Source organism: Falco peregrinus, chromosome 5 (genome assembly GCF_023634155.1).
Source record: "Falco peregrinus isolate bFalPer1 chromosome 5, bFalPer1.pri, whole genome shotgun sequence".
Classification (NCBI taxonomy): Eukaryota; Metazoa; Chordata; class Aves; order Falconiformes; family Falconidae; genus Falco; species Falco peregrinus.
In genome coordinates this window covers 72,252,541-72,277,996 of record NC_073725.1, presented here as the reverse complement: position 1 = coordinate 72,277,996, position 25,456 = coordinate 72,252,541, and the positions used below count along the sequence as shown (strand labels likewise).

Below are 25,456 nucleotides of genomic sequence, written 5' to 3'. Positions count from 1 at the left end.
TCAAGTGTAGCCAATGAGCCGTGGGGTGCTGGGGAAGACTGCACATGCCCATACACTTCTTGTCAATGAAGGAGTTTGTCTTCACAGAGATTTCATGTTCCAGCTTTGATTTGTTCAGGATCAGCATTTGCAGAGTATCATGGGCTTCTTGCAGATGTCACATTAAGGTCTGTAAGGTGTCATCTATAGTGTAAACTTCAGTGAAAAGCCTGAAAAAAGAGAAGGGGACGGGCCACTCACATAACCTCAGCAGTCCCTCACCATGTTCCTTTTTTAACAGTGGACAGGTCACACGTTCAGGCAGGATTTGAACAGATGTTGGACTGAATTGATGTGGAACCCATTTGCCAAACTAGCTTGTGTAGCATCTATAAGAAGTGGTGATTTCTTACATGTGTTGACCTTCAGCAGCGGATAAACCCACTCTGATATACCTTTATAATTGCTACCTTCTTCATTTGCAGTCTCTCATTTGTGTAGCCTCTCTAGGGCTCCGTGGCTGTGTTGTGTACCTGTGTATGGTCCTGTAGAATAAGTTTGGGATGGATGTTACTGGAGAGTGTTGCTGTAGTTTGTGATAGCTTAAACTTGTGCAGCAGAATGTGCTAAGCAGTCTAGATTTGGCACAGAGGGATGTTAATTGGAACAAGAATCACTTGCCAGAATAACCACTGAAAGCTCTGAAATCAAGAATTTGTGTGAGCTGATATTAGCTGCATTTCTTCAGTGGCTTATCAATGAAGATGTGGCAAATCTTCCTGTGTAGTCACTGAGCTGGTAAACTCTAAATCTGTCAACTTTGTTTTGTCTAATGATCTATTAATTGCTTGGTGCACTATAGACTATATTTCCAGAATCCACTAACTTGTTTTGGGATAGTCCCAGTTGCTTCAGCACAGAAAAACTAGACTTTATTAATTTGTTTTCTGTCTAATCCCTTCAACTACAAAGTTGGCAGCACACACTGAGATCAAGTGCCAACATCAGTACTTCCTTTTAAACAAACAGCAAACTCAGATAACATTTACATGTTATGAAGAAGTGGTTCATTTAATATTTTTTTCCCCTATTACAGTTGAGCTATTGGGCTGAATTCCTTCTTGCTTTAAGCCACAAGAGAGAAATACACTTAAATTACTTAAAAGCAAAAAATCCTTAAAAAGTGAATTAGCAAATGCTTTTACTTTCTCAGCTAGGATTTTGTCTACAAGAAAATCCATTTTGAGACATGAGCTCTACCAAAAACTGTGGTAGAAAAAAGTGTCAAGATTTCAAATACCTCATCAGAACTTCTATCTCTAATTGCAGTTATGATGAACATAACATTCAATGATTTGGGCTAAAGCATCCAATGAAACCTGGTCTGGTTTAGGGAGCCGTGGTAGAGAAAAATTCATATGTATTGGAGGAAGGGAGAACAGGATATGCTAATTATGTGTCAGTACAACTACATCTAGTAAACAGTGTAATTGTATAAACATTTTGGTTAAACTATTAGAAATCACATTAGACTGACAGAAAACTTGTGTGTATGTTAAGCCTAAAACACTTCCGAATAGCTGTGCCACAGCTTGTGAAGCCCTTATATACCCTAGAAGCTAGCAGGAGCAAAGATTGATTCAGAACCCCTATGCATTTCTTGGTTTTAGGTATGTCATGTTAATGTCCCTTCACTCTAATTGAAGAAAATATTCAAGGACGTTCTGACATTCCAGTGACTTTAGATGAAGCTTCCAAATGTTTTTAGACAGGACCCTTTGGAACATCAACAGTATCACTGGCAGTTGTGGGAAGAAGGAATAATGTGACACCCTGCATTTTGGATCCTAAATCCAACAAGCTTTACACCTTGGATATGTGCAGTCCTGCTGACCAGATTGCCATAATCATAATGCTGTGGACATTTTTGTGGAAGAGATGGGAGGAAGTGGAGAGAGAACAAAACTCACTCTTGAGTATAGAACTGGAGTTGTATGTTAATATTTAAGGCAACCTTGTTTTGTGGGTTTTTCAAATAAAATGTTGATACTAGCCTATTTGCATGCCTAATTGATGGTGCGGTGGTAACTGAGTGGCAAATGATCTGCTCCCATAGTAAATATAACTGCTGAGTGAATGCTACAGTCTAGTCAGAAGTTTTTCTGGTTTCTTACAGCTGAACTTCTGCATCCAGAACAGGAATGATTTGTGTGATATGAAGAGCCATGTGAATGAAATTATCCAAATGGATATAAAAGAATTCAGATACAAAACAGTATTTTGTGACTGAATGGATGGTGGAGAGCAGGGCATGAAGTTGAAGAAATCTAATACATGGATATGCCAAAGGAAATGTCAAGGAAATCCGATTAAGGAGATATGATGCTGGAAAAAAATGTATATTGCATTGTACAATTAATGGTCTAAGGAGTTAGAAAAAGTTAAGAGATACCAGTACAAAACCCCTATGATTTATTGCCACTCCTTTGTTTGACTGGAAGCTTTTTGAGCTGATAAAACATTGTTTAGGGAAAATAATATAAATACTCAGATTAAGCATTATGTATTTCATTAATGTCATTGTATGTGAAGCTGTTGAATACAATGGAATTTTGGTAGAGACAAAAATAAAAAAGGTAATGTTTTTCTACTTTTCATAAATATATGAAAAATCCTTTTACTGGACTGTGAAACTCCAGCTATGGGAGAAATCCTGGTGCAGTGTTTCTGGAGAAAACCCCACAAAGCATTTTGAAGACAGTATTTTAAATAAGACATACTCAATAGGGTTCTTTTGGGTCACTGATGTGTTCAAACTGGATTGGAAGGAGATAAATAGGATTAAAATCCAAAAGACCCTTCTTCAGTTATTAGGGAAGGAAAGCTGGTATCTTAGACATGTATATCCAGAAAGACACGATATAAACTGTACAGTGGATCACAGCACATGGATCACCAAGCTGATGCCAGCATGTGCTGGGAAACTCCCACAGCTGTATAATCAAAATGTATGCCAAATGAGCTAATCTATACCAAGGTGATACTGCAGTCACTACATATTTGAAAATTAGTTGAGGCAGTAAGAGGTGCTGCTTCATTTTTATCTGCAATTGACTTTTTAAGGAGCTTGACCATTAAATAGCTTTTCACACCAGGCTTTTTTCTGGGATAACATGTTTCTAAAATTAGGTATTTCCTAAAGTGAAATCTTGTGTTTCATACAGAATGGAATTAAAATCAATTCCTAAATACCAACTTGGACATGAGACTTAATCCCAACAGGTATCAGTCACCAACAAGCAATTGAGCTCTCAACTGTCCTGGGGGAGGGATTCTACAGGCAACCACACACACTGAACGTTAAATGTTTTGGCCCATTATTTCAAGGTAGCTACTTGGATTTTACTTCTTCCTCCCACAATTTGTATCACAATGTAATGAATGTAATTCTCATCTCATCAAACTGATTCACTGTCGTTAAATTTCCTGTTCTTGAGTAGTCATTGAAGGAAGGGAAGGAGTAGTCTGGCCTTTACTTACTGAAGCTGAGGTGCATCCCAGCAGAGTTCTACATTGGGTCATTTAGTTCTTCCCTCCAGGCGTGTCTGAGCTACATTCAGTGGGTACTCCTTTGCCTTTATGGATCTCTCCAGTACCACAATTGTATTTTCTGTCTGGAAGAGTTCCTGAAGTATCTGAATGAAGCAGAACATTTTTGTAAGCCTCATGGTGCACAAAAAATCAGAACTCACCCCTGCTTTTAAACACTGCTATTGGAACTGCTTCCATTCTGGCATGTCATTTTGTTTAATTTAGGGGAGGAGATTGATGTGAGGTTATAGTAATGGGATGGTTTTGTATAGTGTTGGCTTGATCTTGCCATTTCTGTAAAAGGACATACGGCAGTCAAATCTCCTAGGGGAGCCAGAAGGAGGGGCCTGTACACTTGTAAATCACATGAAAGCATTTAATGAAGTTGTTCCTGGAAAGCAGGCAACCAACTTCGGCTGAGAAATGCACCATCTCTTTCCTGTTATAAAACTGAGAAATTTGTAGGCAAATTGGCATACAAATTTATTGGAAACAGAAGAACAGCACTGAAATATTGTGATGGGGAAAATGCTAACAGTGTTTTTGTGATAAAGCCATTTTCATAGAGGCAGTGTTTGTAGCTCTACAGGGACTTATTTCCATTTTGCTTCATTATCTAATTTTTCTTCTAAATAAAAAAAAATCTGCTGCTTGATCTATGAACACTTTTGCAAAGGAAAAATGCTTAAGACTGTCACTTTCATTTAAACCTTCATTCAATTCTTATTTCCTTTTGCCTCATAAAAATTCAAAAGCAATCAAATGTCCCCTGAAATTGTTTCATACTCCAAGTATTGTGGGGACATTTGCTGCAAGAACATATGAACACAAGTCATTTTCATACTGAAACTAAATTCCCAACGTTTAGAAAACTCCACTGGGAGCTGTAGAGGGAAGACCAACTTCTTTTAATGACTTATTTTCTCTAAATGTGGAAGATATGAAGTGAAACGTCACCAAAAAGGAGTAGCCTAGGGAATTAGTATAGCACAGTTTTTAGTTGCAGGGCATTTATCGTGTAATCATAGTATTTCTGAGAATCCTGTAAGCACTTCCTGTATGTTTTAATCTTTATGAAAAAATGAGAGAAAATGCAAAGGAAAAGTTCTTCTCAGCCTTAAAAAAAGAAAGAAGAGAGGAAGAGTTTATATTCAGGTAACGTTTCCCAGACAATTGATTATTATGTTCCTTTGCTTTAGCATTGCAGCCAATGTGGTGAACCTGTTCAAGCTTTTCCTGTAGACAGCTTTAAAATGGAAGAGAACAAATTGAAATAATGTAGTTTCTCAGCCAGTCTACTGAAATCAATGCAACTTGAATTTCAACGATGACTAAAAATGGCATAATGTGATTTAAATTATGCTGCTATTTAGATCTTGCCTACACACTAAGTTGTAGCAGGTTTGCTAATGATGTGTGTGGTTTGGAAATTAAATTAGTTCCCACTGCTGAAAGGTTATTTGTAGACAAAACCCGAAGAGTTAAGGATACCAGGAACCTGCACCCCAGTCCTAAATCTTTAAGGGTTTGTTGACACTGTATAGTAGAGCAATGTGAAAGATCTCCTGGCTAGCACTGTCCCAGCCAGTTTAACCCTTACAGCAATGCAACTTTGCAATAGATGAATCATCTTGGACCCTGAAGAAGTAGCATATGAACATGATCGTACTGATTTGAAGCCAGGTCTCCACACTGTACTGAGCCCTTTGGGTCCGAGGCTGGTTCTCCCAGAGCTAGCTTGAGGGCATCTTCATGCAAAAAGAAGCCTTTATTGCTTACAGATTGCAGGGGGGAAAAATCTGGTTTGTTACTGAAGGGAAAACAGTATGCAAGAAAGTGAAGCTAAGAGTAGTAAATTTCTCACTATAATTTTATTCTGCAGTAGTTCCTTCTTAATTAGGTAATTACTGTAAGCTAGCTGTGTTTTAGAAGAAGTATTTATGCAGGCAATCCAGTGCACTTTGGTAGCTATTTGTTTTGTAGAGGAACTATCTATGATAAAAGTGCTTTGTTAGATACACTCTTTTACATCTTGTCTACAATTTTACTAGTTACGCATACTTCTTTCTGTAGAGAAAAACCAAGGGAAAGAGATTTAATGAAGTTAAATGTCTTCATTATGCATCAAGCCCACATCCTTCCTTTCCCCTGAATGCACCAAAGATTCGGGTCTTCTGCTCAGAAGCAGAATTTGAGTAGTTTGTGCTGTTGTCAAAACTTTGTTATTTATAACCTCCCTAAGAGAATCCAGCGTGTGTTCATCTGTACATGACAAAGGTGAGGTCCGATCCTAGGCAGGCCACTGGTGATTAAGGGATGTATGTCAGGGAGTTTTACAAGCCTGTCAGTCCTATCCTTCGCTCCCACTGTTCACCTTTATTGCTAACTAAAAACGTCAACCTGTGGGGACATACCAAGGCTGTGAGGCAAAGAGTACACAGTGCTTTTAGAGGTCACCCGCTGCTTAGCAGGGTCCTCCTTTCCTGTGTTTATGTTACAGCTTCTGTCACTACAGTGGTGTTTCCCATGCTACGCCTTTCTGCGTGCAAGTGAGCAAATGCACTGTGGTACAGTTCAGTGGGGTAGTGTGAGGATGATGGCCTCTTGCATTAATTCTACTTACAACGTGGAGCAAGTTGTAAGCAGATTTATTTCTTTTTAATGAAAAGTGTACTTCAAAGTAAAAACAATGAAACAAAGCAGCATGCGTCTCAGCCCAGTAAGAACAGGGCAAAGTTATGTCTCCATTTCAAAAAAGATTGAGGGGGGTATTTGTTTTCTATTTATACTGGAATAGAGGACTTCCACTCTCAGTTCAGATTCTCAGTAGGACCTTTGTGATTCAGACTTTAAGCTTTATTGGTAGTAACACTTTCTCCAGCAGTCGAAAATGGTGATTCACCTTTGTGGAGCAAATCTATCAATGAAACAGTGCAATTAAAGCAGCCCAGAGCACGTAGTTAGAAGTGAACCATGACTATGAAACCAGCTCTCCAGAGCAATGCTGCAGTTCACAAATGCACTTATGTTATGGTTATGTATGTATGTAATGTGTATGTGATGTAGCCACTGTGCTGACGCTTTCTGTCCTGTGAAAATATGGATGAAAACAATCTAATTTATTCAGTGAGTGGAGTTAGGTTACAAGCTCTCTTATACTTACTAGTGTTGTTTGTTCTAATCAGGTTAGAGAAGAAGAAGAAATCAATATTTTCTGCGAGAAATTTTTTCTTGCCCTCTTTCTTTGTAAGTGGTGTAGGTATCTTGTGTTTATTCCACACTTGGAAGAAAAGCAGGAAGCCATCAAAGAGGACACAGCATGTGCACAGAAACATACTGCAGCAGACTCTAGAAGCATGACACAAATCTGTAAAAGAACCAGGGAAAGAAATTCAGTAGTCTTCAGTATTTCAGATAAGTGCCACTCCTCTGCCACAAATCTTTATCATATAAGGGTTGCCTATGGCTAACTGTGGCCGTTCCATTACTATATGACAATGCTTCTGTAATGGTTGGGTGCCTTTTACTCTTCCATTCAGCTTGCATGAAAAAATAAATTATATATCAGATGTATTTTTAAGATGCAGAAGAAAAAAGCTGATTCTAGTACAGACAGTACTGAGCAGGTTGTCCGTGTGTAAACTGTTCTCAGTCTCTTGGGAAGGCCATTTTCATTGAGCTCAGCAGAAGAGTGGTTTTCTGAACCCATGCTTTTCTCAAATCCTCTTCTGACACATTTACATGTGGCCATGGTGCAAGTACAATCACCAGACCACAAACCCATGTATTTCAAATTCAGTAGTAACATTTCAAGTACATGAATGTTGGTAATCATCAAGCCTAAGGTTTGTTTCCGTTCCTTCACAGCACTTACTATGCTGTGTTATCAGACAGCACCTGGCTGGGCCTCATTGCCCACTGTACACATAGCAAACACAGGTCTTCCTTTAGTGACACAGAAGCGAGAGACTATATTGTTCTCTCTTTTCAGAATACAAAGTCATTTCCATACAGAATGGCATATAACTGTCATAGGGCAATAGTAGTCTTATATCTGGAAGCGACTCAAGTATTTAGAGCTTGCACAGCCCACAAATTCACACAATGTTAATGTTTGAAAAGGGCAAGCTCTGAAGTCTGAATAGAAATTGTTTCTCTTTGTTGAGAATATAGTGGTTTGTTAGCTTTAAAAGAGAGCTTTCATCTGAAAGTCACTGAAAACTGAGTTGTGTGTCCGACCCTTATAACACTTTGTGTCAGCACAATGTGCAGTAGTAGCTACACTCTCGTGCCACGTGATTTCACTAGGTGCTCTGGTGTCCTGCTTACAAAGGTAGCAGTGATCTGCAAGCACATTATGCACAACCAAGGCAACTGATTAGTGCTACTGAGCAAACCCCTCATTCATTTGCTGAAGAAAAATATTGTTTAAACCTGCCTGTGAACTCAAAATTCAAACATAAAACTATGTGTCCATCTTTAAGCCTTGCTTGGCTGCATGTAAGTGGATGTGGCTTAGGTTCATTGTGTGTTCTCAAATTATTTCTTACTTTTTTTATCTTTTTTTAAGCACTGTCATTTAAGACATACAAAGAAAAATGGCCTCAGGGGAACCACCTCCAATACATCGCAGAAGCTTTGCACAAACAGTTTTCAATTACTCATTCTGGCCACGCATTGGATAAAATGATTTAGATAATCTGCTATACATAAACGGATTGGTGGGGAGGATCACCAGATAGTGTTGCACCAGTCTGCGTCATTTCTGGATGACCTCCAAAGGCAGGAAGCAAAAACAACAAATGCTGAGCAACATATTCCTAAGAGTGCGTGGTGAGGCATTGGCTCAGGCAGCTGCCCATGCGGAAACTTTCCCTTCCAGGACATGAGTGAAGTTTTGTGCTGCAGCGTTCTTGAGAGCTTGTAGAAAACTGCGGTCCTGCTGTTCTCTCACTTCACCAAGGCTGTGATTTTTATAGGCTGAATACAGTTAGACAGAGAAAAAGCTGCTGAAGTCACATGTTTCATCATGTAATCAGGGTAGCCTTATGTACAACATAAGCATTTTCAAAATGTTACAGTCTGACAGCTATCCTTGTTTCTTTATTGTTTCCAAGGTTTTCTTAGTGTTTAGTATCCAAATGCAAAAAGCAGCAGCCAGGTGATATGGTGGGAGGAACACTCTTGTGCCTCCTCATTTTGTAAAATTCTTCTATATTTTGCCTGTCAGGTTTTTAAACTTTTTTCATCCATGTTTCCATATTTCATCCAAATTATTTTGTAAAAGTTACATTTGTTGAGGTTCTCATACTTAGTTGAATAGTGTAATTGTGACTGATTTCACAATTATTTTTAGGGTATATGACCACATTATTTCAAAGTTAAACTATGATATCTTGCAGTCTTTGGATTTACAAGTATAACCTAGATCTAGAATCTGAAATTAATTTCGACCTGACGGTTTTTACTGTCATGTTGTAGACAAATTCTTGATAGAGATTACCATGCCCCTTGCTCTTGTTTTTAGGGTTTGTTTGGGTTTTTTGAAGCTTAATTGCAGGTCACTGCTTTATGATGTACCAACTTTTGTTTTGTTTTTAATCAGGTGGTGGTGTGGAACAGTCAAGGAATCTCTTAAGAAGAATAGCACATTTAAAAGAAAAAAGACCACATTCCTCAACAGAATGTGATATCAGCAGGTAATGCATTCAGCTAGTTTAACTGTATTGAAGAAGAGTTAGAATCATTCTGAGCAGTAACTTCTGTGCATTTGTTGTGTACACTCATACGGGATGACAGTTTCATAGTGCGAAGGACCAGTTTAGTTTGTGCCTAGAGAAAATATCTTCAAACCAATGCATTCATCAAGCGTATCAGGAGTGGGGAGATTGTCTGGATTTGGGAATATTGCAAGCTTTTACTTATAAAGCTTCATAACAATGACAATAGGGCTGGCATAAATACAGTCAGCAGATCTGGAAGCTAAAGTATATTATATGCTCTATGTGTGCTAAAGGATATCTGTACAATCCCCGATATTCTCTTTGTAATTGTCGTAAACATGACATTTTCACAGAAAAAAGGAAACTATCAGAATGTAAATACCATACTTCTAAAACAAAGAAGGCTTTAAATATACATCTGGACATTTAATCTGTGTCCTTACACAGACTGGCCTATTCAGCATAGATCAAAACGAAGGACCCAGGGACCCTGGGCCTTTCATTTGGTCAGTGTAACGATTTACAACCTTAAAAATCCTCCTTCTACTGAATTCCAATATGCATTTTTTTACTTTAATTTCTGAAAATAATCCAATCAATTTCACATTTATATGCAATCAGTTTCTATTTATCTCTTCCACTGGTCCTAGAAATATACAATATGTTTATTTTAAAACAGCTTTATTAAAATTAAAGGGGAAGAAAACCATGGGATCATTTAACTTGGCCTGGATTTTCTAAAATATTTCCAAAATAAGAGGAAGCCATAGCTATACACAGGAAAATGCTTAACTCTTTGCTACACTTTTAACTATTAAGAATGAGAATAAGTCTCAGAGTTCTGTCATATTTCTCATCCATTTTACACTGTATCATGCTTTCAGATGCTGCAGAACCAGCAATCTTAGAGTGCATCATCATTTAGGAGAACAAAATAAAATGCTAAGTTATTAATGTGTTCTTGCTAAACCTGGTCAAAGTAACAGTAAAACAGGCAGTTTAAGCCTTGTGCATGCTCTGTTTTGTCTAAAGGTACCTCGAGAGAAGGGTATAAATCCCTTTAATAGAGAGATGTCTCTGGAAGGAGGCAGTGCCAGCGAGAAACAGCTATGTCTCATGCAGCTGTTCTATAACAATGATTCTTGTCAGGAATGAGATTCTTTCCAGTTACTAATGAAATCTCAAGCCAGTCATGGCAAGCTAAATTTGCCCTGACTTTAGAGTCAATGCAATACGTTTGTCTCGTGACTCTTTGCAGCCTGAAAATGCTTCTTTTCTAAAAAAGCTTCTACATGTGTCCATCTCCATTTCCTTCAAGGCAGCCCTTTCTGAGAATACGGAACAGTTTTTTATAAATACATTTGAGCACTGCTGCTTTGAACCAAACCCTGTTTGCTCTGCCAAGCCTATATGAATTGCCTGAGTGCAGGGGAGGGAGCAGTAATGGTAGCAACCACCTCAGTTCCTCACATATAAATGTTGTGGCAGAAGGAAGTCATCTTCTGTATTGATTCCAGCAAAGTCTCACATCCATTCAATCCAGGCTGTCTTTATTTAGCAGCTATGTGTCCCTCAGTGTGAGGAGAGATTTCTGTTACTTTGCAAATAAAGACAGTTGAATTCACAACAGCCTGAATACATCCTGATGTGCAATGGCTGTCACTCAATTAGGGGAACTCTAGCCCTCCCCATTTCATGTTCCCCTGAGGCTAATCCATGAAGTGGAGCATTGCTGCATGGCACGTGCTGAGGAGGCAGGCTTCTCCTACGTGGTTTCTCCACTCGCCCATAGTTTGTGCTCTGATGTAGGCTAGGCAAGTCTTTATGATTTTGTGAGATTAAGCAACAATTTTAGGAGAGAGAAATCTGGCTTTGTCTTCAAGTGAGTGCCTTAACTTTCATCTGTAATTTCTCTTGGTTTGTAGGCAACAGTCTATTCCTCGCTTAAAAAACTATTTCCTCCTTCAAACAGGTTTTTCCAGGCAAGTTTGAGCTGCCTACACCACCAGCACACACCTTCCCAACCACTTCTGAGTCACCCTTCATCTGAAAACTTTACTCTCAGATTCCAATATTAAATGATAAGATTAGCTGTATACCCAGCCACCATGAGTAGGCATGAAAAACTGTAAATAACTGAGATTTTAAGGCGTAAAAAGAGGAAGGGGAAAAAGCGATCAACAAAAATACATTTAAAGGTTATGCTGAGGGTACATTGGGGTCTGAGATGAAAGCTTTTGTGTGGCAAGTGCCACAAGGAAAGTTCTGCCTCTGCTATACTCGTCTCCTTCCTGCAGCTCACAACACTGCTACACCTCTCCTACGTGCTTCTTGCAGGGTGCTTCCCATCACATTTTAGTATTTCTTTGTGTTTCTGTTCAGAGGAACAGGTTGTGTCCTTTTCAACAGCCATAGGAGGGCTCCTTGCAGAACTTCTGGGATAAGAAATTTGAAAACTATTTCAGAGGCTGGTAGGCATTTTGTGGTTTCATTGCCACTGAGGTTTTCCTGTCTTTTGCTCTATTTTTTACGCTTGTTAAAAATAAGTAGGTTCATCACCTTGAATTAGGAGAAAGTTATGCAAAAATAAAATCTATTCAATTCTACCACCAAATAAACATGCTCGATAGTTGCTAAGACAGGAAAGTTTTTTTCTTAAATTTATAAGCAAATTTAAATGTAATAAAAATAATGTGGAAAGGATGGAGACTCTGAGGGGGTAACTTATTTAAGAGATGGAGTAACTTACTAAAACAAAATACTGTAGGCTTTTCAGGTATAGAATAAAAATATACCAGGCGAAAAGGAAAGTGAGAGTTAATTTCTGTCATATAATGGTGTAACACACTGACTTTTCATACCCCTGTGGTAAAAAAAGCAAACAAACAAACAAAAAAAACCCAACCCTTGAAAAAACAACAAACAGAGCTGTTTCTAAAAGCATGCATTCTCAGTGAACTGAGTGAAAATACTCAGAATCATGGCTACTCATTTATTCGAGTAGGCGGTTACTTTTTCATGGGTTTACTTAACCTGTACCTGTTTTCCTAGCATCTTTCTGATCCCTGTGCTCCTGGGTAGTGGAATAGTAAGCTTGGAGGAAGGGTGGTGTTGGCTACTCTGCCTCTGGACATAGAAATGCTTCTGAACACAGTACAGGTGTTGGAGCCAGCAGGAATAATCTGCTATTTAGGTATGGTGTAAATACTGGACTATGTAAACATGTCACTTGCTGTCTGCTCTGACCAATTCCCAGAGGTAATGTGCGTAAACATCCTGCCCTATTGGTCATTTCCAGGAGACTGAAGCCAAGGTAACTATTTATGTTAATATTAAACTTTATGGAAAAGAGATGCAAACATATTAGTGAGGGTCTGGCACCATGATTAAAAGGTTTTCTTTCTTTTCCTAAAGATTTGTGTACTTTTACACCAGATGGAAAATACATTTACCAAACTAAGTGTTTCTTGAGGCATGCTGAAGACAACATACCATCCTTTTCTACACCGAATTGCGTACACTACATTTTCTGTCATTAGACTCTTGCAGAATATTTGCTTCCCCAACCAACCACATGCTCTGCAAGCACCAGCGATGATGAAACATAGAGGAGCTGTAATACCTTCTTTGGTTTGTGATCTAACCTTTGCCAAATACCTAGCTAGGCTTTCTGGGCTTCTGCCTCCAGCATCTCATGTTTCCAGGGTTCTGCTATCCAAATTCTGGATCAGTCTTACATTGTTATGACCAAGATTAATCCCAGAATCAAGTAAGGTAAATTAATCCTAGACTTCTGCAGTTGGGACAGAAATAGAAATGGGACATTTTCAATCTTACGGTCAGAAAGAAGTCATAGTTATGCATTAAGTCTGCACAGCCTGCAGGTCACTGGTCTATCATGTAGAAATTCCTCTTTATAAGCCAGTGCCTGCAGAGAGATCAGAGCTTTCAGGGAGGACCATGACCTTGATTTTGAGTCCCTGGTGCTAATGAAGCCATCTATCTGTGGTAAGCTGTTGCAGTGATGAATTCCTCTGCTCTGAAAAATAAGTGGCCACTGATTCTTCTTTTGGTTTTGTCTGCTTAAGCAAAAAGTCTTTTATTATGATTCTTCTTTCTTCTGTATAGATACTTGCAGATTTAGCAAGTTCTCTGCCCCTACCCCAACTGTTATTTGAATAAGCTAAACAAAGCAGTGTCATCTAGTGCTGCTAACATCACCTTTTTCTGCCTGCTAAAGAGAAAGTTGAGGAACTTTATCAATTACTTGCTTTCTAGTCCTTTAATCATTCTTGCAGCCGTGATGGCTTTGGGGCTTTGGACTTGCAGGAGGAAATGCTCTATACCACACTCTTGCTCCCACATACTCAGCCTGATTGCCACTGTAAAGGTGGCAAATTGTCTTACTTGTCTAGAAGAAAATCAAGCAGAAGTGAGCCAGGAATAATTTTACATAGAAGTTGTACAGTGAACTGGACAAGGACACGTATAAAAGAGGTTTTTAAGAACAGTGTTTCCCTTCTGCATTTGATAGTTTCCTGTTCAAATTATACAAAAGCAATTTAATCCTTTTTTACTGTTCCCCTATGCAAATCACTTCCCTGACTTCTGATAGACTTAGGGTTGGCAGCCTCACCAGCCAGCTTCCCCAAAAGAAGTGGCAGGCAGGAAAAGCCAAATGGCAGACAATGAAAATCTGAAGTAAAGGGAACTCAAGACATTTTCCTGAATGCATCAATGAAGTAACACTGAGAGCAGACAGCAGCTGGACTGAGAGTGCAGAAAAGCAAGTGAGAATCACTGACAACTAGTGCTCTTTGGAGACTTCTGTTCTGCTGACTTGGTTACTTGATCTGAATTTGAAGCCTGTTCAGTATTGGGATTCAGACCAAACACCGAATAGAATAAAGAGTAAAAAATACATCTGATCTGCCCCAAGACAAGACATCTGTAAGTTGCTAAACCATTCCTCTAACTAAATGCAAATTGTTTAGGTTTATAGTAAAAAATGTGATAGGACAGGTAACAAAAAAATGATACTGTATGCATGTTTTCATCATGTGTGTTGTCTGATGACTAGAAATTAAAAGCATTTGGTCTTGCTTGGACTGTTTTACTTTTTCAAATGCCTACCAGAAAAAGCCCTTAGGTGTATCTCTTGGTTTACCTGGCTTGGAAAGTGTGTATAGCTGATGTTTTTTTCTGAAGACTGTATTTTGTTCATGGGCTTCTAAATATGATGTGTGAAGACTCTATAGTGTGAATCTAGGTTAAATTCTGTGACAGATCCTCAATCAGTTACAACAGGAAAATTATTGGAGTCTGTTATTCAGTTGTATTTCAGTAACTCAAGGTAAATGGTGCAGGAATATGTTAGAAACTGAGGTACAAGTCCACCAGCAGTACCAGAGGCAGACAAAATGCTTATAAAAAGACTGATGTGCAGTTACTGCTCAGACCTGTACGGTTCGTAGCCTGAATGGAGACATGATGTCATTGATGGAGAAGGACTTGGCAAAACTGCCGTAATGCCCCGTAGAAGGTACCGTGGTTTTACTTCTTCGCATTCCGTGTATCTTTTGGTATATAGAACACACTTTTCTAGACATCAAGGAAGACAATATCCTGAAATGAAACTAAACAGAATAATAATGGATCACTGGCTTTCTTTACTTTTTTTTTTTTTTTTTTTTTTAATGGGAATACAAATTTGGTGGTACTTAGGAGGAGAAGGAAGTGCTGGAAGGACTGCTTTAGATTGTTCAGACAGAGCCTTTGATAACATAACTGTTATCAACTACTGTTGAACTAGAATATCTACTCAGCAACATCCTCTCGAACAGCAGTCCTGTGAAGGGCTCCTGCAGACAACAGCACCCAAGAAAGGAGGTATAAGATGCAATATGCACAAATGCCTACTAAGGGGAAAATCTTAGCTCTTTAGAAGTAACTAGTATAGCAAACTGGAAATGGAATTTTAGCTTGCCTGGGTAAATTCAGAACTAGCTAAATCTTGTTAATTCTTGTCTTTTTATTCCTGTTTATTGTTTTCCAAATGATAAATGAATAGCACTCTACTCGCAATCTCACAAGTGATATAATACTGTCATAAAGCAGAGGGAAGAAAGGCAGAAAAAGAAAGGGCCTTTACCATTTCAGTACAGCAACACAACAATATTCTAATAGATGATTACCAGAGCAATGGCCATATTCCTTTAGGTAGTGGACTTCCTTTAACAGGTTTGAAGCAATGACATTCTTGCACAGAAATTCAGGACTGTAAACATGTGGCCATAAAGCCATTATACATATAGGCAATATAAACTAAATACATAAATATTCAGGTCAATAGAAACATTTTGAGTATGTAGGTGACAAGTGCTAACCATACCACACAGCATAATCACCACCACAATATCACTGACAGACACTAGTATAGTGTACTGATCCCAGAGGTTTAAATCTAATTAGATGAGTTTTTACAAAAAGCTTCGTTCCAAAGGAAAACTAAATTTTTCCAGGGCCAATAGATGAAGTCTACAATGTAAGACAAACTGTTCCAGCTGGCCCTCTATGTTTCTGAAGAGCTGAGGCAGTAGGCATTTCGTTTGTATTTTTTAACTAGCTGATCTTTCATGTGCAAGTGATATAAATCTGCCATTTCAACATAGGATCACTCTTAGATCGTCACCATATTCACACTATTTATTCTGTTACGTATTTTTTGATTCTTTCCTTTTTCGGGGTACTGATTTTAGAAACAAATGGTTTCAGAGGTTCCCTGTAGGTTGTTTCATTTTTCGTCTGGAGAAGACTTTGCTGTTTCACAAATCAGAAAAGTATTTTTCATTACAAAATGGCTCCAGACCTTGTTAAATTAATAGCTTTTCCTGGTTCCAAGATAGAAAATCTTTTCTAGGCTCATATTCCTTGTTTTATGGAGCTAGCCTGCTTAGCTAGGAAAATAATTAGGCAGAAGGAAGGATGTCTCAGAGTGGCATTTATTGCTTGAGAAGTCAGTGCAAAAACAGTCTTTGAAAGATTGATTTTTTTAAAACACAAAAAAAGCAATTGTGGCACCGACTGTCTAATCACTATTGGATGTGAAGGGAACAGGAGCTGTAGTAGCTGCATTTGACTATAATCACATCCCAATGGAAGAACAGAAGTGTGGTAGAATTTAAGAGACAGCCATTAGCTGTCTTAGTAAAGCATATCCTAGCAATATTTTTTCCCTGATTATTACAGACTATACTGCAAGCCTAGACAAAGAAGAAACAGCACTCTTATGCTTACCTATAGATAACTGTTAAACGAACCCTCACTCCTCACTTCTGCCCTCGCTTGCCTTCTCCTTCCTCTTGTCCTTTCGAGGTATGGGCATGAGCAAGAGAATTAACAGGATTTCTACCATATAAGTTCATCCACATTTTAACCAGAAATGTTTTTGCTCAGTAAACCTATTGTATTTTTTTTCAACAGCACTGACCAGCCTGAATTACTCCTCACCAGCATATATAGTTTTCTTCTTCTCTAGTGTTTTGTCATTCTGGTATAACTACATTACTATGGAGTTTGTGATGAGTAAAGAATCTCTGCTATGCATGTGCTAACTAGTAACTTAGCAGTAACAGCATCATTAATTCAGAGTGCAATCTTATTTGATACTTTTTTCAGGCCATGCGTACCATCAGACTAATTATTCCTTCAACAAATATGATTACTTGAGTTTTTCCAGACATTATTTTCCAGACATTCCAGAAAATTATTGCTATTTTACGGTGTAACGGTATATGGACATAAATACCGGGTTTTCCATTATGTACCAGTTGTCAAGAGTTATGTCATAGCCTCATCTGGACTCCATGACAAAGTCCTGCTTGTACGTTGTTATCTTACAAGGCACTTTGTGATTCCATATGTGCAGCTTGTGCTACCTTTGAAAGCATTAGAAAAGGTTAATAGAGGATGTGAAGAAAATGTTCTCGTGGATCTAAATCCATGAGAAACTTAGATGGATAGCCATTTCAGGGATAAAGTGCTGTAGTATGCTAGATCATGCACAGTCCAAAACACACAAAAAACTACATTCAACATTTTTGATGCTCTACAGGCAGGGAAAAAAACCCCAGACATTAATTTATGTACTGTGACTTAACACATAATTAGCTAGTTAGTTTGCACTTTCCTAAGAGTCCCTAAAAATAAACTGAAAATGTCCTGTATTACTTATGACAAACAGAATGTCAGGAAAACTCTATTGTTTCCAAGTGTGCATTGAAAAAGAATAAACGAGTGAACATGAGGCTCCTCTAAAAGAGAAAGAATCTTAATGGAAGCACTTACTGAACTCTGACTGAAGTCACAGGGAAGTATGACAGTGAGCCTTGCTAGCCTGAGATGTTTCCTGTCAGTACATGGGCAGCACCTCTTGGGAGTTTCAGACTGTATGTTCCACAATTCAACTAACACAGTTCCAACACATCACTTACTTCAGTGAAAGCTTACTGAAAAGGTAATACAGATAGAGATTAACACAGGTCTGTCTCCTCCAGTGCCATTTCTGCTTTGTATAATGTAAAGGCAGAATAAATGTTTGAAAAGTTCAGTCTGGCCCACTCCAAAATATCAGGCTGTTTCTGACCACAACCAGGCCAAAATTAAGGCTGAAGACATGCAAGTGTATTTATCAAAAGGAAAGGAAAACTTGGAACTTAGGTGTGAAAGCTGTACTAATGACGTTTTCTGTGTAAATACTTGTAAATTTCAGTTAATTTAGGGCTCTGCTCTTGCTGCTGAAAAATGAAAGTGCAAAAACTTCTTCTTCCTCTAAAACAGATAAATGTGCTGCTGTTTGTGGGCCTTTTTATTTACACACTTCCCAAAGTTAGTTCAGTGTTTGAAAAAAAAAAATAGTTCCCGTACTGTTTCTGTATCAGGACATGGCAAGGGATTATCATCGTTAAGTGTAAATGAACGTTGTAGCTGCTGACTGAAGGTCTTAGAGGCCCACGTGTCAACTCCAAGGTAACTAGTTTTATGTTTTGCTGTATAAAGAATTGCCTTTTCTTAAATAGTTTTTGTTTACAGAGACTTAAAAATAGTTTTTCAGGATCAGGTATGAATGTCAACAACACAGCTCCTTCCTGCCGTTAACAGGCTAGGTGATGGTCTGAGTTCACACCCGCTGTATCTCAGCTGAGATGTGACTCATTTCTCTGTGCCAGGTTTCAGAGTGCTTACGGCTTTGATGGGTTATTACATTATTTAGTATGATCTCCTGTACATTGCACACCATCAGATTAGATTTAAATACCATCTACTTTTGTGATTTGGGATTCCAAATCCCCCCAAAAAAGGGAAAATATCGTTTATCCTGGGGAAACAGATCTTTGTGCCTCCAACCACTTGAGAACATGAGAGAACCTAGTATGGGGAAAATGAGTAAGAAAACGAAGGACAAGGATTGTTACACAGTTCTTCAGACAGCTCTGGTCTGCTGTCGGAGCAGCCCTACCTCATGAGATATGTATAACTTACATAATAAAGCATGTGGCTCTGACCCCCTAGCAGCCTTCTTCATCAGAAGGAATGATAGCAGGAAAATGGATAAGGCACTGACTCAGGAGTAAGGAGAACTGGAATTTTCTCCCTGCCCCAACACTGTCCTGCTGTGTCCTTCAGATAAGTATCTCCATCCTCTTACTTCTCCGTGTGTTAAAATTAACACATCTGCTTTAACTTGCAGGGCTATTACAGTTAAATTTAGTAATATCTATGAGACAAACAGAAATGGCTCTGCCATGGCACAGCCTATGAATATACAGAAAAAGACTAAATATAGGGCTCCTGCACTGCAAAATGCCACCCATGAATGTTCCTGCTGCCATGCCCTGTATGTAAACAAACTTTAGGATGCTTGGTTGCATGTCCAAACATCAAAAATGGTCATCATCATCATAATTAGATGAACATAAATCCCAGACTCAGATCTTTCCAAAGAAGGAGCCTGCAAGGCTCTGAACTTGCAGCCTGAACCCCTGGCTTGAAAACTGCTGATGCAGCATAAGCTACTCTTTGGAGTTCAATTCACCGCTTTCTGTAACGCGTTGCTTAGCCTACTAGATCACGTCCCTCTTCACCCGGAAATATTTAGCATATTTTACAAAAAGGCACAGATATTTTACTCATCAAATTGAAAAGCTGAAACAAACTTTTTTTTTAAGAATTATGCCTGTATGTTAAACTCTGCAGGGATAGGTCACTATTTTTTGAGTTTCACATTTACTCTAGATTTTAAGTGAACACTGAGCATAAATATTAAGCGATGCAAAAAGAAAAAACTAATATACTATTCTTCCCAAATTATTTGGAATTCTTTAGTGCTACACATTTATTTAGGCAGTTGCCCTGAAAAGTTTCAGGTAACCAACCTGATACCATAGTAAAGTGCATAAATCAGTGTACTAAACCCAAGCTGACATGGCTTACAGCTACTGATCCAGACAATCTCAGTGTACTTTCTGCAGAGTATTTGGGTTTTGGGGTTGGTTTTTTTCCCTCTATGGTCTGATGGATTATATTCATTTTCTCATCAGAAAATTAAATTTCCCATTAGGAAATTTCCATCTTGACTATCTGAAATACTTAGTACTTCATCTGTTCTTTAACATTGCTTTTTCAGACTGCAATTTATCCTGCTGGCTCTATTGAGGCAGAAAACACCTGCTCTGCTCCCAAGTGCTGCAGGTATGTCTCAGTCTGCCAAATCGTTTCAGGAAAATGTTAATGAGAAATGGCATTTCTCTCGATAATGGTTGGTGAGAAAGCAAAAGGGCTGTAAAACTTACCCACATGAACCTGCTTTTTACTAGAGCTGACAAGAATAATTTTATTCATTGCTAATCCTAAAAGTATGTAGTGTTACTAGAGTCAGCAGAACACCTGCCAAGTTTCCTTCCGATATGCTCTCATTTCAGTAGTGAATGAGGTGATCTTTTAATGAAAAGCAGAACATAAGTAAACAAATAATACTGACACTTTTTCTGCTTCCAACAAGACAAAGCAGTTACCATTTGAGATTCTGAAGTACGTTCCCTGTTCAAATACTGCTACGCTACAGAGCGATAAGGGAACCAACAAGTCATTAGCACAAAAACACTGCCCTCTGTTGCAAGCTGCCTTCTGCTACTGCTTTTGGGTTGGATGCAGGTCTTGATGAGGCCACCACTAAGAAACAGTTTTAAAACTGTGTACGGTTGGGACGGTTTAGTTCAGTAATTTTACTTTGGTCTGTAACGCTAAAGCTGCACCAAACCTTTTTGACTATGCTGCTTAATGCATACCTCTGTATAGCTTGATGGTCTAATTTAAAAATAACCCAAGCTATTTTTACAGGAAATACATATAGTTCTTGGTGTACACTTGTGTGCCATTACCACGTGGTGCTTAACTGCACACCTTAGCTGAATTTTGATTTGATTGGATGCGGTTTTGGAACCTGAAGCCCACAGAATAGTGTAAATCAAAACCAGAGGGAGACATCTGCACAAAGGAGCTTGAGGGCAAGGAGGCAGCTGCAACACGGCTGAAAGTGGCCATCCTCGCTGAGAACCGCAGCTCACTGCGCATCAGTGCTGCAGCCGGCAGCTCCTGCCTGACCTCCAACAGCGGCAGCTGGTAAGAGGCAAGAATAAGTCAGGATGATGGAGGCTTTCCTGCCAAGGAAAAACAGGGCCATAGGGAGAGAGAAGCCACTTCTTTTTCTGCATCACTTCTCCAAAATATGGCTAGGGGTTGCGCTACAATCAGGCTCCCACTTACAGCAGGGAGCACAGAAAGAGAAGGCTGCAATAGCCACTCACGTCCCATCTGCTTTTTCTACTCCATGGTAGAAGTTGATTCTGTCCAATATGTTCCTCAGGTTAAAGCACTTCTCATCAATAAAATGGGCTGAGGTTTTGTCAGAAAGATCCTGCTCCAGGGCATGATGTACATCTCTGTTGATGCTGTGAAGGTGAAAGCCTTACCTTAATCTGAACCACTTTTAATGCTGTTGTGCTAAATGAACAGCTAATTGCTTTCATTAGCTTTCTACAGTGCTTCGGTTCACAGTTTGCTGGCATTTGCAGTGGCTTGAAAGCCTTAGTGCTGTAAGGTGGCTGGAGGGAGCTGCTGTACCAGCCGTTCCTTCCAGCCTCTAGCAAGCATTCCCCAGAGACCTGCCTTTAACTCACGGCTTTAATAATGTTTGTCATTTTGATGACAGACAACCACAAGGATGAAAGACAGCTGCTAGTTGTTGTGTGGCATGAAGGAAAGCCTCAGAAAGAAAGGGAGGACATTTTCAGTGATCATCAGACATCATTTGTTTTAGTGAATTTACCTTTTTTATTTTGCATTCTAGGTGTTGCAACCGTCCTGTGTATGTTAAATGCAATGCAGGTCAAGAAAGGGTGTGTTTTGGTCCCCCTCTTCCTCAGTGATACAAAGTTGTATCTTTTGACTTGGTTTTTTATGGCTCTTTATATCAAACATGTTAGTAGATTTTATTGAATGGAGTCATTCTAATAAACATAAAGTCAAATTGTGCTTGGCTTAAGTGTGAAGATACTTGAAACATGAACCTTAATCCATTAAACTAGCCTCTCTAACTACTTTATATTTTTCTAGAACAATACAAATATTTTACTTGTAGGGGAATAGGTAGAAACTATATCTGATTTCAGAAACAGGCTCCCTAAGGAAGTATATTGTAGTATTCTTCAAAACTGTACATATTAGTCAAAGAAATTCAAAGCCAGGTTCCACTCAGCTTAAAATAAATAAAAACTACTTAAACCAACCACACTGAAAACTATGCAAACACTGTAATTATGGTTCCTCAAAGAATGTTATGGTGTCCCAGCCCCTTTCCTTTTTAAAAACTCTGGTTTAGCCCAACGTACCGTCTTACCTAACTGTGTACAGTTTTCTGAGTTTTGAAACAGGGAATAAAGTGTTTTAAATTATTTGGAAGTCATTAAGACACCCCAAATTTGAAAATAAAGGTGCTGTCTCTGTACTTGTACAGTATTTTTAGGAGCGATAGCAGCTTTCGGAACTGACTTTCTCGTTACTGCAAAATGAGCCTTTGGTGTCCTTTATTGTCACTACCTAGCTTGCTCCATAGTCAGAGCATTGCTTGGTGAGATCAGTCAAAGTAGCCTTTACTTTTCATTTTGAAAAAATAGTTTTTTCATCTGTCCATATGGAACATTTAGCAGCATTTCATTCTACTATGAATTTGATTCCGAATTCAGTGCTGAAATACTTAAGCTAATTTATATTAGCTCCATGATTCTTCACTAAAACTCTAAAACATCAAATTGCGGGCTGTAGGCTCTGAGCAAGCATCTTGGTTTATCCAAGTGGTCTGCACATCCTTCTGTATCCAGAAAAGTGCGCGAAGCAATGCCATTGTCCCGTAACGTTCTTTCATAGTATTTTTGTTCTCATACACATCCAATATAATTTTTTTCAAATATGTTAGTAAAATGCTATTTGATTAATATTTTTTGTTTAAAAGATTTAGCAATCACTACTATCCATCTCATTTTGTTTGTTCAGTAGCACTATATGTATAGCAAGACAGCAAATCAGCATTTTATATTGTAGGCCCTGAGAATTTCTGAGATTTTATAGACTATGGCCCAGAGACCAATTTTGAGAAATGTTTCTACCTTGTTTTTTATAGGATCTGGGAAGATAGAACTGAAAAAGACCTCACAAAGATGCTAGGCTATTCCTTTTTGCTCCAGGAAGAATTAATAGAACATTAACCATCCCCTACATATATATTTTTTACCAAATTTCTTCCTCTTTTCTCCCCCTCAGTCTTCCAGATGAATGAAAGGAATAAATTATTGCAATATTTTTACCCTGACAAATATTTAGTTGGATATTAGTTATTTCCACAGTTTGAAAAATTAACTAGTAAGTCTGATCTTACCTTTATGAGGTTCTTTTCCACATTGTCATGAACTAAGTCTATACCCTTCCACTTCTCATGGTGGTGCAAGCATTCTAGGGTTACCTGCAAGCAAACAAACATTTGCAAGAAGCTCCGTACTGCGTTGTGGAGTGTAACCACAAACCTTGCTGAAGGTGCCACTGAGCTGACACGTCCATGGCCATCTGTTGAGGGTGGAACAGAGCAGGAGGTGGTTTCATTGCGCTCAGCTGCTACATCTTAGAGGCTCATTCCTCCTTCCTGTTAATACAGATTTTGAAGGACTAGCTGCCACCATAGCTGCCATTTGATTACCTGCTTACTAATGTGCAGCAAGGCCTACACCTGAACATGGAACATGCCCAAGCTTTGCAGTAAATTGTGTAGTTTAAAAGACCTGTGTTGTTCTACACTGATCCACAGCAAAATCCTTTAATCTCATCTCCCTTCATCCTCCCTCAGCCAATGCCAAAGTTTGGCGGTTTCATACCTATGCAATAGAATACTATAACTACAGTCACTGCGCAGGGAATTCAGTTAACCTGCCCCAGCAGGCGAACTTTACTCTCCACATCTCATCCACTTGTTTGAACCAAACTAATGAAGGAACCAGCATTAGCCGGCACGCAGCCTTTCAGCAGAAAATGTTCTCTGAACAGAAAGCGTCCTCAGCCTGCCACTCTGAATCAGTACAGATATAGACAACTAAAAAGGTCCTTATTGAATACAGAATTTTGGTTTTTTTATTCATACGTGCCTAGAAACATGGTAGACAAAGCTTCCATCAGCAGTATTCCAGACGTTCATCAGAGAATTTACACTCTGGTTTTTTCATGTTTTGAGTTTTTACTAGCATCATTCACTGACTCTTACGTTACTGTGGCTCTTTCTGTTGCAAATAGTTTGCCTTTAAGATTTCAGAGAACTTCAAAATGTAACACAAATGATGTGTTATCCCGAATGAAAATATTATTTTCATCAAGCAATAGCAGAAAATTCAGGGCTAGGTAAGCATGTTGGGATACTGCAGCTTACAGGGCCACCTTCTGCTCTCCTGTGGTGTGCTGAGCTGACCAGCCAGTGCCTGAGGGAGGCTTGGCCTCCTCCAGCCTCAAGCAGAAAGGAAGAAAAAGACGGCATAGAAATGTCTTGATAGGTTCCTTTGTTGACTTTGATATATAAAGCCCATGGTGGCCAGGTTTACTTCTTACTGAGGGTCACGATTCACCAAGACCTGTCTTGATAAAAGCCATACCAGTATTCCGCAGAGAAAAAGCCATTTCCTTTACCCATCCACAGTACAGCCATGAGATAACTATGTCAAACCTACCTCCAGTGGTCCTTGCATTTCACGTGCAGCACGTTCAGGCTGGTTCTTTTCTGTTTCCAATGTTAGGTCTCTTTCAGCAGACACTTTAGCCCATAGATGAGCTTAGATCTCCAGAAATCAATGTTGGAGTTCCTCTCCCTCAGGTTTCTTCTACTGTCTTCTTGCATCTGGTAAGTCAGTTGATCCTTATCTTGCACCAGTCTCATTGCATCAGCATTCAGCCTAGCAGCACGGTACCGGGAGGCTTCAGAGCCCTTTAACTGCAGCGTGTTCTCATGGTGCCAGTCACGGGTGCTGTCGCGGGCGTGCAGGGAAAAGCGTAACGCCGGCACAATGGCAGGCAGCCGCCCAGTGGGATTAAATTGCTTGTCAGAGCTGGGAGGGACCGAAACCACTTTGTGAAGAAGACTGGGCCTCCGGGAGCTGAGGCAGCAGTAGCCTGGCAGGCAGTGGGACCAATAGGTGTCCTTGCTGGTGCTGGTGGGAGCCAGACCCAGGAATGGGCAGCGCTTCTTCATGTCACAGTACCTGGCTAGCTGCGCCGTCCCCAGAAATGCCTCCTGCGCTGTGCTCGGGCAGCTGCCCAGGCTGTCCAGCATCCCCAGCTGCTCTGAGCACCCCAGGGCCTCCACTGCCATCGGGGCTGCACAGCGCCTTGTGGCACGGCAGAGATGTTGCAGAGCTCTGAGGACTGTTCCAGCTTGCCTGCAGGCTGAGACCCACCTGAGCCCCAGCTGTCCTGTCCTGGGGCACGCTGTTTTTCCCACAGAGAAGCAGTGCTTTCCCCCCCAGAGCGGTGCCGTGCGTGTTGGGACCCTGAGGTCTAGGCATGGTGTGAGTGAG

At 39.5% G+C, this 25,456-nt stretch overlaps 1 protein-coding gene across 1 annotated transcript; it reads right to left on the bottom strand.

Moving 5' to 3' along the window:
* Positions 1-25,251, bottom strand: TEKT5 (tektin 5). The gene is given in 8 exon segments (XM_055805186.1): positions 1-43; positions 45-209; positions 3,520-3,674; positions 5,269-5,380; positions 21,158-21,372; positions 23,266-23,367; positions 24,614-24,678; positions 24,681-25,251. Coding segments are annotated over 8 exon segments (1,428 nt in total).
* Positions 25,252-25,456: the final 205 nt, after the last annotated feature.